We start from the raw sequence: 12224 nt of genomic DNA, 5'->3' as shown, positions 1-12224 counted from the left end.
GTTTGTATGTTGCTCACTTTCTCTCTTTTGATTAAAGAAATGCACGGATTCTAACCCATCCATCACCTCCACCCCTCCCCTCTCTCTCCCCAAACACTGAAACGGGTAACGCTTAATTTCGAGCCCATTCTCTCCTGTGGCACCGTGGCGAGCAGAAACTTGTGCAGTTGACTTTGTGCTGCACGATCCCTCAGCGCCGATTGTTTGTTTTGTTCCTCGCAGAAAGTCTTTTTTCTGTCGTGTTTCTTTGCGGTGACAGAGTGGAGATGAACCAGTTGGACGGATATTGTAGCGCGTAAAAATTGTGGATGGTTACTTTTGCGCATCAACATTTAAAGGAGTATTTTGTCTCCAGAAGTTGCGGCACAGTACAAGAACAGGTCCGATTCTTCTCTCTGCAAACATACCGCCCGAAAGCAGGCTGGAAGACCACCGACTCCGGAGAACACCGCGATTCCGCAGAGCGCAGATGATCGCAACTGGTGTTTGTGGCGTCGCGCTGGTGCTGGTGTTGGTGGTTCTGATCCCCGTCGTGGTGAACTCCGCCGGGAGCCCTGCCCGGTATGAGATGCTCGGATCCTGTCAAATGGTGTGCGACTCCCACGGGACCGCAGCCACGGCCACGGCCAAAACGACCAACCCGATCAAAGACAACCGTCTGGTCCAGGCGCTTCCGACGTTCATCCAAGGTCCTCAAGGAGAGCCGGGGCGCGCCGGGAGGATGGGTCCAAGGGGTCCAGTCGGCGAGCCCGGACCACCTGGACCTGCTGGTCCGCCCGGAGAAAGAGGGGTACCGGGCCCGCCGGGTCCACCCGGAGCCCCCGGAGCGAATGGCCCCAACGGTGCCATCAGCGCTGCCACTTACAACACAGTACCAAAGATTGCATTTTACGCAGGACTGAAGAAGCAGCATGAGGGATATGAAGTGCTGAAATTCGACGACGTTGTCACAAACCTGGGGAACCACTACGATCCATCTTCAGGAAAATTCACCTGCTCAATACCGGGGATTTACTTCTTTGTTTACCATGTGCTGATGCGAGGCGGGGATGGAACCAGCATGTGGGCTGACCTCTGTAAAAACAACCAGGTAGGACACTTCCTGGTATAATTATGTAGTCCAACTAAAGCTTTGATTAATTAAAATGTCTTTTTGTACAATATAAATAACATTTAACGAACAGTTTACAACAAATTTTGAATTTCCGCATTTTTACGCACAACTTTTACGCACGGTCAGACAAAGAAAGACACACAAAGAAAGACACACAAAGAAAGTCCTTTACATAAGAGTGCAATGTGAAAAGAGTTGTTTGAGGACTGAAATTAAATGAACAGGTCTGTCATCAGTGACCAGACATCCCCCAATTGAGCTGTTAGTCTTTAAAATACCGACACGTTTCATCACAGAACTTGGCACATTTCTCTTCCAGGTCAGAGCCAGCGCCATCGCCCAGGACGCCGACCAGAACTACGACTACGCCAGCAACAGTGTTGTCCTGCACCTGGAGCCCGGGGACGAGATTTACATTAAACTGGACGGCGGGAAGGCGCACGGGGGCAACAACAACAAGTACAGCACGTTCTCCGGCTTCATGTTGTACGCTGATTGAAACATGGAGACGCTGCGCTGTGGGAGGGGATCCACTCTGCACATAGCTTTTTGCTTCATTGCTCAGTCTCGGTTCAATGTCGGTTGGATTATTAGAGACAGAGCTCACCATTTCCATATTTGCAAAACGACCCAAGGATGATGTGGAGGAAGGCATGCAGAGAAATTGAAAAAAGAGTAAAGAACTGTACTTAGCAATAGTGATGCTCTCATAGTGTAATCACAGGATAGGGAGAGTGAATCTTAATTTGTACATCGTTGAAATGTTCCCTTGTCAGACTGATTTGCGCTTTTTGAATGAACTCTCGCTTTACAAATTCAGTTTGCTGACATGTCAAACATACTGTAGATGCCGTGGTAACACATACTGAGTGACTGTAGATTAAAAGCTCAATGTATTGGCCCTTTAGCATTGAATTGTAGATGCTAAAATGATACTCACATAATCACCACTCTGTTCTCAGCGTTGTTAGTCCACGTATGTGCTTTATTCTTTCAAAAAAACAAATATGTGATAGTTGTTGCATTTTGGGTGAAAATGTTTAAAGCTGTAGTGATGCATGAATATAACGATTTAACATTTGAAACTCTTGAGCAGCATTGACACACTTGGAGAAGTTGAAATCTGTAAAGGGCCATTCTGATGTTCACATTGAAGCACTGTTCTCAAAAAAATAATCAGCGCCACTCATTTTTCTTGTCTGTCTCAATGTGACAGCTGGTTGGGGCGACGGGGGAGGTCTGGTAGTTAGTCACCATCACAAAAACTGGACAGTCGCTCGGACAGAAATGTTTCCTCCAGCTCAACAACATTCATCGATCTGCCCGCGGATTGTCAAGCCCCTCCAGATAAGACTGTCGGCCACAATGTTAAATGTATTGTAAAATGAAATCCTCCGGCTCACTTTGTAATCCTCTCGGAAGATTAATCAAAAGTTATACAGGGTTTTTTTTTCCGCGGTGCACAGTCAGCTGTTGCGATCACGCCATTGATCATGTGGCGAAGTCACCCTGCGAGGCCACCTGTTTCCAGGTGAGAGGAGAACATGTCCTTCATCTGGGCTTGCCAGACAGTCAGCCTCCCATAGACAGCCAGACACCCACTGAGGGGCGACAGGACAACTCATCTAACACGAGCCACATTGTGTCGAGAGCCGAGCAGCATACTGATTACCGACGCGCTCATTATTTACCTCCCGTAAAGCGTGTTTGCAGAAATGTCACTAACAAATACAAAGCAAGCAGCAATGGCGCCGTCATTGAAAAGCAAGAGATGAAAAATAGAGAAAATGTGTCTTAGATATTGCATTCACATTCCTGCAGACAAGAAAAAAAACAGCGTCGATGGGACCAAAACATAACACTGCTAATTAGAAGCACTGTGATCCTTGCAAGGCTCCGACATTCAATTTGCTTAGAAAGTGAATAATGTATAATCACAATATAAAATGAAGTTCTACTTAATAAGCGTGTCTATAAAAAGTGAAACAACAGCCTGTAATTCTTTTTTACAAAGCGATGAAACATTTTGCTTTGCTGACAAACTTGGAAACGTGAACATTAAAGACAAATTTACTGTGACCTTATTGGTTTGGGCTCAAAGTCACATTTAGGAATGACTTTGAACTGTGATTATTGCAGAGTTATATTGCAATTATTCATTGTGGGGTGTGCGGTCTTCATCTGGAGATAAAATAATCGCTACATGAAATCTCCTGTCTCGCTTCTCTTCTTTTGATGTGGGCTTTATTTGAAGGTCAGCCAGCGTTTGGGGTTGTCGATGAGAATCTTGTCCACCTGGAGCTGCGAGATGCCCCTAATCAGCATCTTCGGCACAATGTTGTTCAGGATGTGAGAGTAGCCGTGGCCGCCGTACTTGGTCAGGCGGTTCTTGGTGTGGATGTCGTGCGCGACCAGGATCTTGTCCTCGTAGCCCTCCTTCGCCAGGAGCGCCAAGCTGAGCGCGACACAAAGACACCAGTGAAAAAAACGCGGGGGCCTTGAACGAAAACACGACTGACAATTTAAGGCTTAAGAATTTACTGAAATTGCCAATCAACCTTCATGCATTGTTAAACCTGTCTTTTTGAGAGTGCCGACAAACATCTGGACTGAATGTGAAGGGATCGTGTATCTCATCTGTGTTACCCGCCTGTTGACACCCTTCTCCCAACGCTGAGGTGGGAGATAAGTGTCTCACAGCTTTTATGAAAAACTGTGGGACACACTCTCCAGAGGGAGTGAAACACAAAACCGGCATTTTAGTCCAAATAAAATATTAATGATGTGGATTCTAGCTCCAAATACATGACAAAAATACAACGGGATACACGGAATAAAAAGGAGGAGGAGAGGGCACAGTCGTGTATTCACTGTAGACACATCATGTATTTAAGACCTTGTTCAGAGCTGGTTTTAACATCCATCCTGAGTGATTCGATCTGAAAGGGTCGTCACTAAGTTCAGATCTAAAGGCCCCTCAGTGCGTCCCGAGATCTGATCACTGAGATCACATTCGAAGGTGGTGAAATGTATTTTAATGCTTTCAAATCATCATATGTTGATTTGTTTGTGGCCACAATATCAAAACGGATCATCTCATAATGAACAACACTTCTCTTAAATTGGTAAAATTCTCCTGGCTCTGCTCGCTCTCTTTTCTCTCACTCTCTCTGGCTCGCTCGCAACGACGCACTCAAACACAAAGACAGTGACATCGGACGCATCTGTAAACTCAGACTGGGTAAAAAAAAACATGATTTCGTCTTCTGTAACACAACTGACGTGTGTGTGTATTTGCATAGAGAGCGGGGTAAGTGATATCTGCTCACAAGTGGTCACAGGAGACACATTTTAATAACAGGTGTGAACAGACGAAACATAAAGGCATAGTTCATCCAAAAAGGAAAGTTCACTCATTATCTATTCACCACCATGCCGATGGAGGTGGTGGGTGAAGTGTTTGAGTCCACAAAACACTTCTGGAGTTTCAGGGGTAAACAGTGTTGCAGCCAAATCCAATACAATTGAAGTAAATGGTGTACGATTCTTCAAATGTAAAAAACTGAAAATTCTAATTCTAATAAAGACGGATGTTAAAACCAGCTCTGAACAGGACCGAAGTCTGATGTATGAGATATATATATATATGATGATGATATATATATATATATATATATATATATATAAAATCACCCTGAAAAGAAACGATTACAATACTCACGCCTTCACTCTCTGGCTGTCGCTGGGCATGTCCAGCTCCAGGTTGTAAGGGTAGTTCAGCATCTCCGTTCCAAACAGATCGTACTCCAGGTAACTCCCCAGTTTAGCGAACTCCAGCAGTTCACCCTCATCGAATATAGTCCTGCGGGAAAAGAACAGAAAGAGGATTAAGTCAAGGAGCTAAATGCTTTATAAAATGTTTTTTTATTTTCTTATATAGGGGTAAAAGTTTCCTGCTCGATGCAGCTTCTTTAACTTTAATGAGCAGCGACCAGGAGCAGAGACTCAACTGATTTATTAGAAATAGCAGATCTGAGAAAAATGTTAAAGATTAGTTAGTTTGATTTCTTTGCAACAAGCTCTGTAACATTTCCTTCGACAAAATGTTATGAGACAAACGGGGAGAAAGTGCAAATTATCAGATTATGAACTGGATTCCAGAATCAAGTTCAATGTTAAAGTCCTGTGTTTGCACTTCAAATGATAATTTCACCTGTTTCACTGACACAAGAACAAGAAGAGCAAATACGTGGAATTAATGAAAAATGGATTCTAACACTTTTCTTTTAATAGACCTGAGGAGAAAACACAAACAGTATGCAGATGTGTGATATCTGTAGCAGGGCTCGTGGAAAATCTTAATCTAAACCAATAAAAACCTTGTGTTAAAAAAGCTAAATACACTGTCAAACATGTATTTCAGTTTGCTGACTCAGCACTGCCTGTTCTCGGGGACTTCTTACCTGTCCAGGTGAGACATGACAGTTTTGCCGATGTCACCGCCGGCCTCCTGTAGAATCCGGATGACTTCGGCCGGGGCGGTGGGATTTCTGCCGGGATGAATGATGACCGGGCACCCGAGCTGAGCCTGAGCGTGAGCCGTGGCCCTCAGCACCTTTTTCTCGCTCTCGGTGATTGGCCAGCCGGTGCCGATCTCTCCGATCACACCGCAGCGGATGTCCGTCCCATCGGCACCGTGAAGCACCTCCCCGACGATGATGTCCGTGAGCTGAGGTGCAGGAGATCAGGAGTTAGGTGAGGAAGGAAAACGCTGCTCTTTAGACGAGCACTTCACATAAGTTATAAAATGACAAGAGCCTGATCAATATCGCAGTCAGAGTGGTATTTCTTATTATAGATATTAAATATGCAGCATATGTAGAAATAGTGCAAATAAATAGATTCGTGCCAAACAAAGAGAAAATATGCTTTTTACCGAATTTAGCTACTAGCTCATTTGTCGTCCGTGTGCAGGTGAACAAACTAAATGTTTCTGAATCCTGAAACTATCGGATCATTTCCAGGTTTACGTGAAAATATTAGAGCTTTTCACTGAGATTTTGAACTCCAAGGTATCAGGCGATTTTTCTACATCGGAACATTTCACTTCATGTAAGCTTCTCTAAGAATTCTTTATCGGTCAGGCTCTAAAAATCGTTCTTTTCTGATTTCTCTCTTATGTCCCTTTAAAAATGTTAAAGGCGTGAAGGGAGCACATAGACTAAGAAAATGGACTCTGGACAGCAATCCAAAAGAGAAGCTAATTCATCTAGATCGCCCTCTGGTGGCTGGCTGCAGTATAGGTCATTAATCCCACCTCCTCCACGAGAGTAAATGGGACATGGACCAAAGTAAAAAGTCACTTTAAATATTTTTTTCTCAAATGTTGATGAATCAATGGTCATTTCGTTAAACATGTGTGTAGGTGGGACCGGAATCGAACCGTCCTCTGTAACACTCTCTCTCTCTCTCTCAGACTGAACCACACCTTCTCCACGCTCATTTTCTTCGTGGCCTCAGAGTGGGTGCAGTCAACGTAGTACCCCGCTCCCGCAATGACCTGCACCCCGGTGTCTTTGGCCAGCTGCCGGAGGGTGGGCAGGTCCCGGTCGATGCCCGTGGTGGTGTTCTCCACTATGGAGCCCCCGCCGGCCTTCCTGTAAGCCAGCAGCTCGTCCCGCACGGCGCCCGTCTCCTGCATCAGGAGCAGGTTCTCGTGGCAGCTGTAGGGGTTCTGCCTCAGCCAGTGCATGTGCTGCATCTGGAACGGGTTCTCCGCCACCGCCTCGTCGCCCGGGGGAGGAGGGAAGTAGCAGCACTCGAAGCTCATGGTCAGGTGCTCGTGGGTCATGGTGCGGCCCAGCTGGTCCGGATCCAGCAGACCCAGGACAGACTGGACTTTCCCCGACAACTCAGACATGGTTCTCCGATCAGTGATCAGGGCTCCAACACAGCCTGAAAGAGACACAGGTCATTGATTCATGAACAGCTCAGAGAAACACAGTGTTCCATCTCTTTTGAGAAATCATTTTCCAGGACTTTTTCTTCCCAGGGAGATTTTCCTGACAAACCTGAAAACTCTGCGCTCATCCTACCTGGTTAAACTGCAATGAAGATTTTATAGTCAATGTTTTTCATAAAATTAAACTGAATATGCATTATTAATGTTCACAAGTGGTTTATGTATAAGTTTGAATGATTTACTGAACTGGTGTTATTTATTAACACATTGCATCTCGTGTATTTCAGAGGTCTTTTAGGCAATCGACACAATCTTTAGACCGAGTCCACAACTTTCTTCACCCAAAATGTTGAAAAAACTGGCTTTATGCAGGTCGATCATAGGAGCTTCAAACCTGGACAGAACATGACTTTGATCTACCTCTATAACAATTTAAAATACGGTTAATAACACTGTAAACTATGCAATACTAGAAAAACTTTAATAGGTTAATTTGTATTGGGTTGTAATAACCTATAGTTACAGGAGTACTGCAGGACAGAGTATATCTATCATACCTGTATTTTAACCATTTATATTTATTTTATTTTATTTATATTTAAACAATTTGTCATCTTGTTGCTCAGCACTTTCTTTGTGTTGAAAAGTTATCACTTAAATTTCAAACCAGTTTACACACTTCACTTTACGTAGGCGATTTACGTAAGGGGCTAAAAATAGAATTGAAATAAAATCCAGGATAATTAAGATGATTTCCAGGATATTGTGTAATTTTAATCCATCTCCAGGTTGTTTCCGAGTCAGGAAAAGTTCTGTGTAAACGTCCAGGTTCTCCAGGGTGAGTGTGAACCCTGAGACAGGAGACTGAGGTAAAGTGTCAGCAGCTCAACAACAGGAGTGTGTGTTTGTTTTTTAACGAAGCTCTGACAAATCATTGATCAGCCTGACTTCCCAGGGCAGGACTCAGACCTTTGGACCTCACAGCAACAAGTCCTGACTTGAACCTGTGTCGAACTAAAGTCTCAATTAATCTGAGCACTTCCTTGTTTTTGCTCTATTTTAATAAATATGTGCAACTTCTGCTGCAGAGACGCAAACTAACGACTGAGAGCAACAAACACAACAAACACAACAAACACAATAAACACAACAAACACAATAAACAAAACCAACAACACGTTCGAACCCGTCGATAGAAGCTAGAGTCAGAGCTGCAACATGAGAGAGTTTCATCCACTTGGAACCTGAGAAGAATCCGGACAGACCTTGTTTCAGTGTGTCTGTGATTCGCAGTGATTTTCTCTTCTTCTCCAGCTGTCACCTACAAACAGCTGATCCGCTACAAGTGTGTCTTCTTCTTCTTCTTCTTCTTCTTCTTCTTCTTCTTCTTCTTCTTCTCCTCTCTGACCTCCCTGCAGACTGCACACGGCTGCCCCCTACAGACAGGAGGTGGGTCTGCAGTTCATATACAGACTGATTCTGATGATAAATGAAAATAATAATGATAATAATCATTATAACAATAGTAAAGATAATTATAATAATTATTGTTGTTGTTTTTGATAATCATATATATATATATATATAGAATCATATTCGATTTTTTGTATTGAGCTTTGCTTCTCTCTATGACATTGCTCTTATTGCATCCGTCCTTACATATGACAATTAAAACTTAAACTTAATAATAAGTATAAGAATAATAAGAATAACACAAATGAAATAGTAAAAGAAAACAGCCATCAATCACATCTTTTACGATCTCTTGTTTGGATTCTAAAGGCTTCTCAATCATCTTTATAATATGATACGACACGATGCTTTACGATTTCATACGATTCGATACAATAAGATACGATATGTTGCAATATAATACAATACGATACAATCATCAAGGCTTGATTTTCTTTTTTAACCTTTACTTATTGACTTTTCATCCAGATTGCTGAGCTTCACGAGGAAGCAGTTAAATCGAACAAGTCTTAAAATCATCGCATGAAAAAGACATGAGTCATACATTTTAAGATTTAAGTTTTTAAAAGGACAGTCTAAAGGGAACTTTTACTATGTTGTAAGAAAAGACTTAAAACAAATTATTGAGTCAGCCGACTTGATTTAGATATTTTTTTAGCTTTTCAGTAAACAAGGTTTCAAAAATCTCGAAAGTATTAAAACACTATCCCACCCGTCCTAATTCACTGGATGCTAAAGCTGAACATGAAACTGCTCCTGCTATAATATCTAGTTTGTATGTCATCGTTCTCCTATGTCTGTCCATAAAAATCCATTTGTACATCTTTCAGTTTGCTGCCCCTGAGAGGTTTGTGTACATCCCTGTCACCTACACAAACATCTCGTGTCCATTATTTGTTCTCTAATCGGCTGCAAATCCCAGATGTTAATTGGCAAACTGGGATTATAGAAGGTTACGATGTTCACCCATCTGTGATTTCCCCCACGCCCTTACTATCACACACTGTATTTTACAAATGCTCCACAGCCTCCTCCTGCTGTATCATTTCGATCCAGGATAATACTTTCATACACTGGAACCACAGAGTCTCAACGTGGCTTAAGCCGAGTTTCCTGGGCAGACAGACCCGCTGAATAAATCCACCAATCTCTTCAATTCCTGCCAATTTGCAGCCCAAACTCATTCTGTTCTATTGCAAAATATAATTATCAAACTTAATTTATATCCATGATTCCCTCTTTATTCCATCTCTCATGTCTGTCACCTTTCTTTATCTAATGCTCCCCTCTCTCTTTTTTCCACCTCCAGATTCTGCCTCATGAATGTGTGTGTAATTCCTCTGGGCCTAGTTTTACCCTCTGAAGAAAGCCAAATAAATCCACAAATAAAACTGTTGGCTATATTTGGTGGCGGAATGGGGCGGGGACGCTTGTAGCACTTCATTAAAAATGTCAGGTTCAGAGGTTGAGCATGTATGCTGTCAGTTGACGGCCCACAATGCAATGCACCCCAGAGACGGCCGTGTACATCTGCCACGACGGTGACAGTGATTGAACAATTCAGTCCAATGGACTCACACACACACACACACACACACACACACACACACACACACACACACACACACACACACACACACACACACACACTCATACAAACACACACAACAATCGTTTTGTTGCTACATTTAAAGATGTAGGATAAATCAATGTTTTTCTCGCTATGAATTGTTCACTTCAGTCAATTAAGGTCTTGCATAAATGTTGTAGTGAGACTCTCATTTCAGCGAATTACCGCTATAAAGCTCACCCCCGTAGGTTGTAACAATTGTGCTTGACGCTTAACGTCTGCTACACAATTCTGCTACACAATCACATAATCTGTGACTGTCTTCTACAAGTGTCAAGCAATACGAATGATAGGTGTGTCTGCACAAACCTCAGCAGCGATGTTCTCAAGCAAAATATGATTTTATCCATGGTTGAAATTTTTTTTTCACATTTCAAGAACGTTGCCGTGCATTTTATCGATTTACAATCTTTGTTCTGTGAACATATACAATCAATTTGCAAAAACAGATACATAAATGCAAGGAAATCGTTCATATAAATAGATACAAGCGAGTGGATATATGCTGGGTACTATTTTCTGAAAGCTCTACCATTTTAAAGGCATCGTAAAGTGCTAACCTATGGCTTCATTAGCTGAGTAAAAATAGCAGCTTTAAAATATATCTCATTCAATCAATGAGGTCATTCACTGAGTTTCTGACTCTTTGATAAGACAACAGCAAATGTAAGTCAGTCATCGAGGTCATTGATAAATTGTTGTTATAATCCATCAGGTCTGGAGTTGTAAATATGAAAATATCTGTTAATGACTGAGGTCAATATGCGCTGCAGCACAGAAGGTCAAAGGTCAGAGTCAACTGGAGAGGTTTCCTGATAAAGACATAAACAAGAGGAAAAGATGAAAACCAACCGCAACCTGCAGATGATTAATGATTTCTGATAAATCAGTGAAGCATCCGTGATTTATTTACTGACAGATACTAAAGCTAATGGCTCATTAGGAAGTAGCACCAAATATCTTTACTTGTGATTCAATACATTTACTCACTACAACAACAATTAATTACAGACCCGTACAGTCTTAACTTCAGTTACCAGTGAATGTGTTTCATATCTCTGAGAGGAGTTTAAAATCTGGCCAATGCCACATTTGAGTGAATCTATGAGAACATGTGAGGATGATGCAGAGTTTGTGAGACAGACTGTGGCTCGGTTTGTTTCTGTGCCTCACGCAGAGCAGATGGTCTCCACAGCAGCGTCGCTGTAGCGGTGAACTGCCCTGTGAACACGTCACCATTTCACCGACCAACTCTGCAAATGACCGAGCAGCCGCCCGTCCTCATACTCTCGAAACCACATGCCACCCGTTTGTCTGCACGATGATTTAAAGGGAAATGTTTGTTTTCATGTGAAAGGCTGAATTAATCTGGCTTGTCTTTATTAGCTGTTCGGAGCAGAAAGGGCTCAGTTAATTATTGTTAAATGCTGATTCAAGATCTATGACCACATTTGAAAACCCACATGTTTAGACTTACTTTAGTTTAGATATTTATTTCTATCTCCGATTTACCTGTTTTATATTGTGTCTGTGTTTTAGCTTGTGTTTTGTACTGGTTAGTTTGTTGTTATTTTATTTAACTCATTAATTTAAGAATATGCACAATGTAATACAGATCTAAAATGGCAAACTCATTCCTCCACCCAGACCCAACGGTCCCCTCATTTACATCAAATTTCCATCTCTAGGAAAACGACTCTGACTCCTGGAGTGTTGTGGAATGGCGCCCTCTGCAGACAGAGAGGGGGAACACACTCTGCTGTTGGATTTGAAACAAAGGTCAGTTGACTCACAGTAGAACTTCTTCTGTTTTGAAAAGTAGAAACATACACATAGTGCTGCTCTTCCCTGAGGGGCGACTGGGGGGCTTTCAGAATAGAAAAGAATATAATAGAGGCCTTTGTTATCATTCTATTGTAGAAAATGCTACAAAATTACGATTGCTACTCCTGGTTAGTGCAGGAAATCTAAAAAATAAACATATTAAAAAAGAACACATATGTATATATATATATATAATATGATATAAGACCGTATACATTGTA

At 42.2% G+C, this 12224-nt stretch overlaps 2 protein-coding genes across 3 annotated transcripts; one reads left to right on the top strand and one right to left on the bottom strand.

The window, feature by feature from the left end:
• Window positions 1-147: 147 nt before the first annotated feature.
• c1ql3b (complement component 1, q subcomponent-like 3b) lies at window positions 148-2304 on the top strand. Its single transcript, XM_035170808.1, has 2 exons — window positions 148-1090; window positions 1434-2304. Exons 1-2 carry the CDS (start codon window positions 470-472, stop codon window positions 1611-1613), a joined length of 801 nt encoding a protein of 266 aa, XP_035026699.1. The 5' UTR covers window positions 148-469; the 3' UTR covers window positions 1614-2304.
• Window positions 2079-8474, bottom strand: pter (phosphotriesterase related). Of its 2 annotated transcripts, none has more exons than XM_035170806.2 (5): window positions 8342-8474; window positions 6603-7069; window positions 5578-5843; window positions 4836-4976; window positions 2079-3569 (listed from the first exon to the last, which is right to left on the bottom strand). In XM_035170806.2, exons 2-5 carry the CDS (start codon window positions 7032-7034, stop codon window positions 3359-3361), a joined length of 1050 nt encoding a protein of 349 aa, XP_035026697.1. In that variant the 5' UTR covers window positions 7035-7069; window positions 8342-8474; the 3' UTR covers window positions 2079-3358. The 2 variants fall into 2 exon arrangements, with proteins under 2 accessions (XP_035026697.1, XP_035026698.1); XM_035170807.2 differs by having other exon boundaries at window positions 8263-8464.
• Between the last annotated feature and the right edge of the window lie 3750 nt (window positions 8475-12224).

Source organism: Hippoglossus stenolepis, chromosome 11 (assembly GCF_022539355.2).
Source record: "Hippoglossus stenolepis isolate QCI-W04-F060 chromosome 11, HSTE1.2, whole genome shotgun sequence".
NCBI classification, from domain to species: domain Eukaryota; kingdom Metazoa; phylum Chordata; class Actinopteri; order Pleuronectiformes; family Pleuronectidae; genus Hippoglossus; species Hippoglossus stenolepis.
Note: the sequence above shows the minus strand (reverse complement) of the source record. Positions and strands in the feature narration are given on the sequence as shown.

Excerpts from the sequence above, each read along its gene's own strand:
- c1ql3b (XM_035170808.1), top strand. The coding sequence starts at position 470 with ATGATCGCAACTGGTGTTTGTGGCGTCGCGCTGGTGCTGGTGTTGGTG. Across the intron at positions 1,091-1,433 it reads ACCTCTGTAAAAACAACCAG|GTCAGAGCCAGCGCCATCGC; the intron begins GTAGGACACTTC and ends TTTCTCTTCCAG.
- pter (XM_035170806.2), bottom strand. The coding sequence starts at position 7,034 with ATGTCTGAGTTGTCGGGGAAAGTCCAGTCTGTCCTGGGTCTGCTGGAT. Across the intron at positions 5,844-6,602 it reads AGAAAATGAGCGTGGAGAAG|CTCACGGACATCATCGTCGG; the intron begins GTGTGGTTCAGT and ends CCTGCACCTCAG. Across the intron at positions 4,977-5,577 it reads GTCATGTCTCACCTGGACAG|GACTATATTCGATGAGGGTG; the intron begins GTAAGAAGTCCC and ends CTTTTCCCGCAG.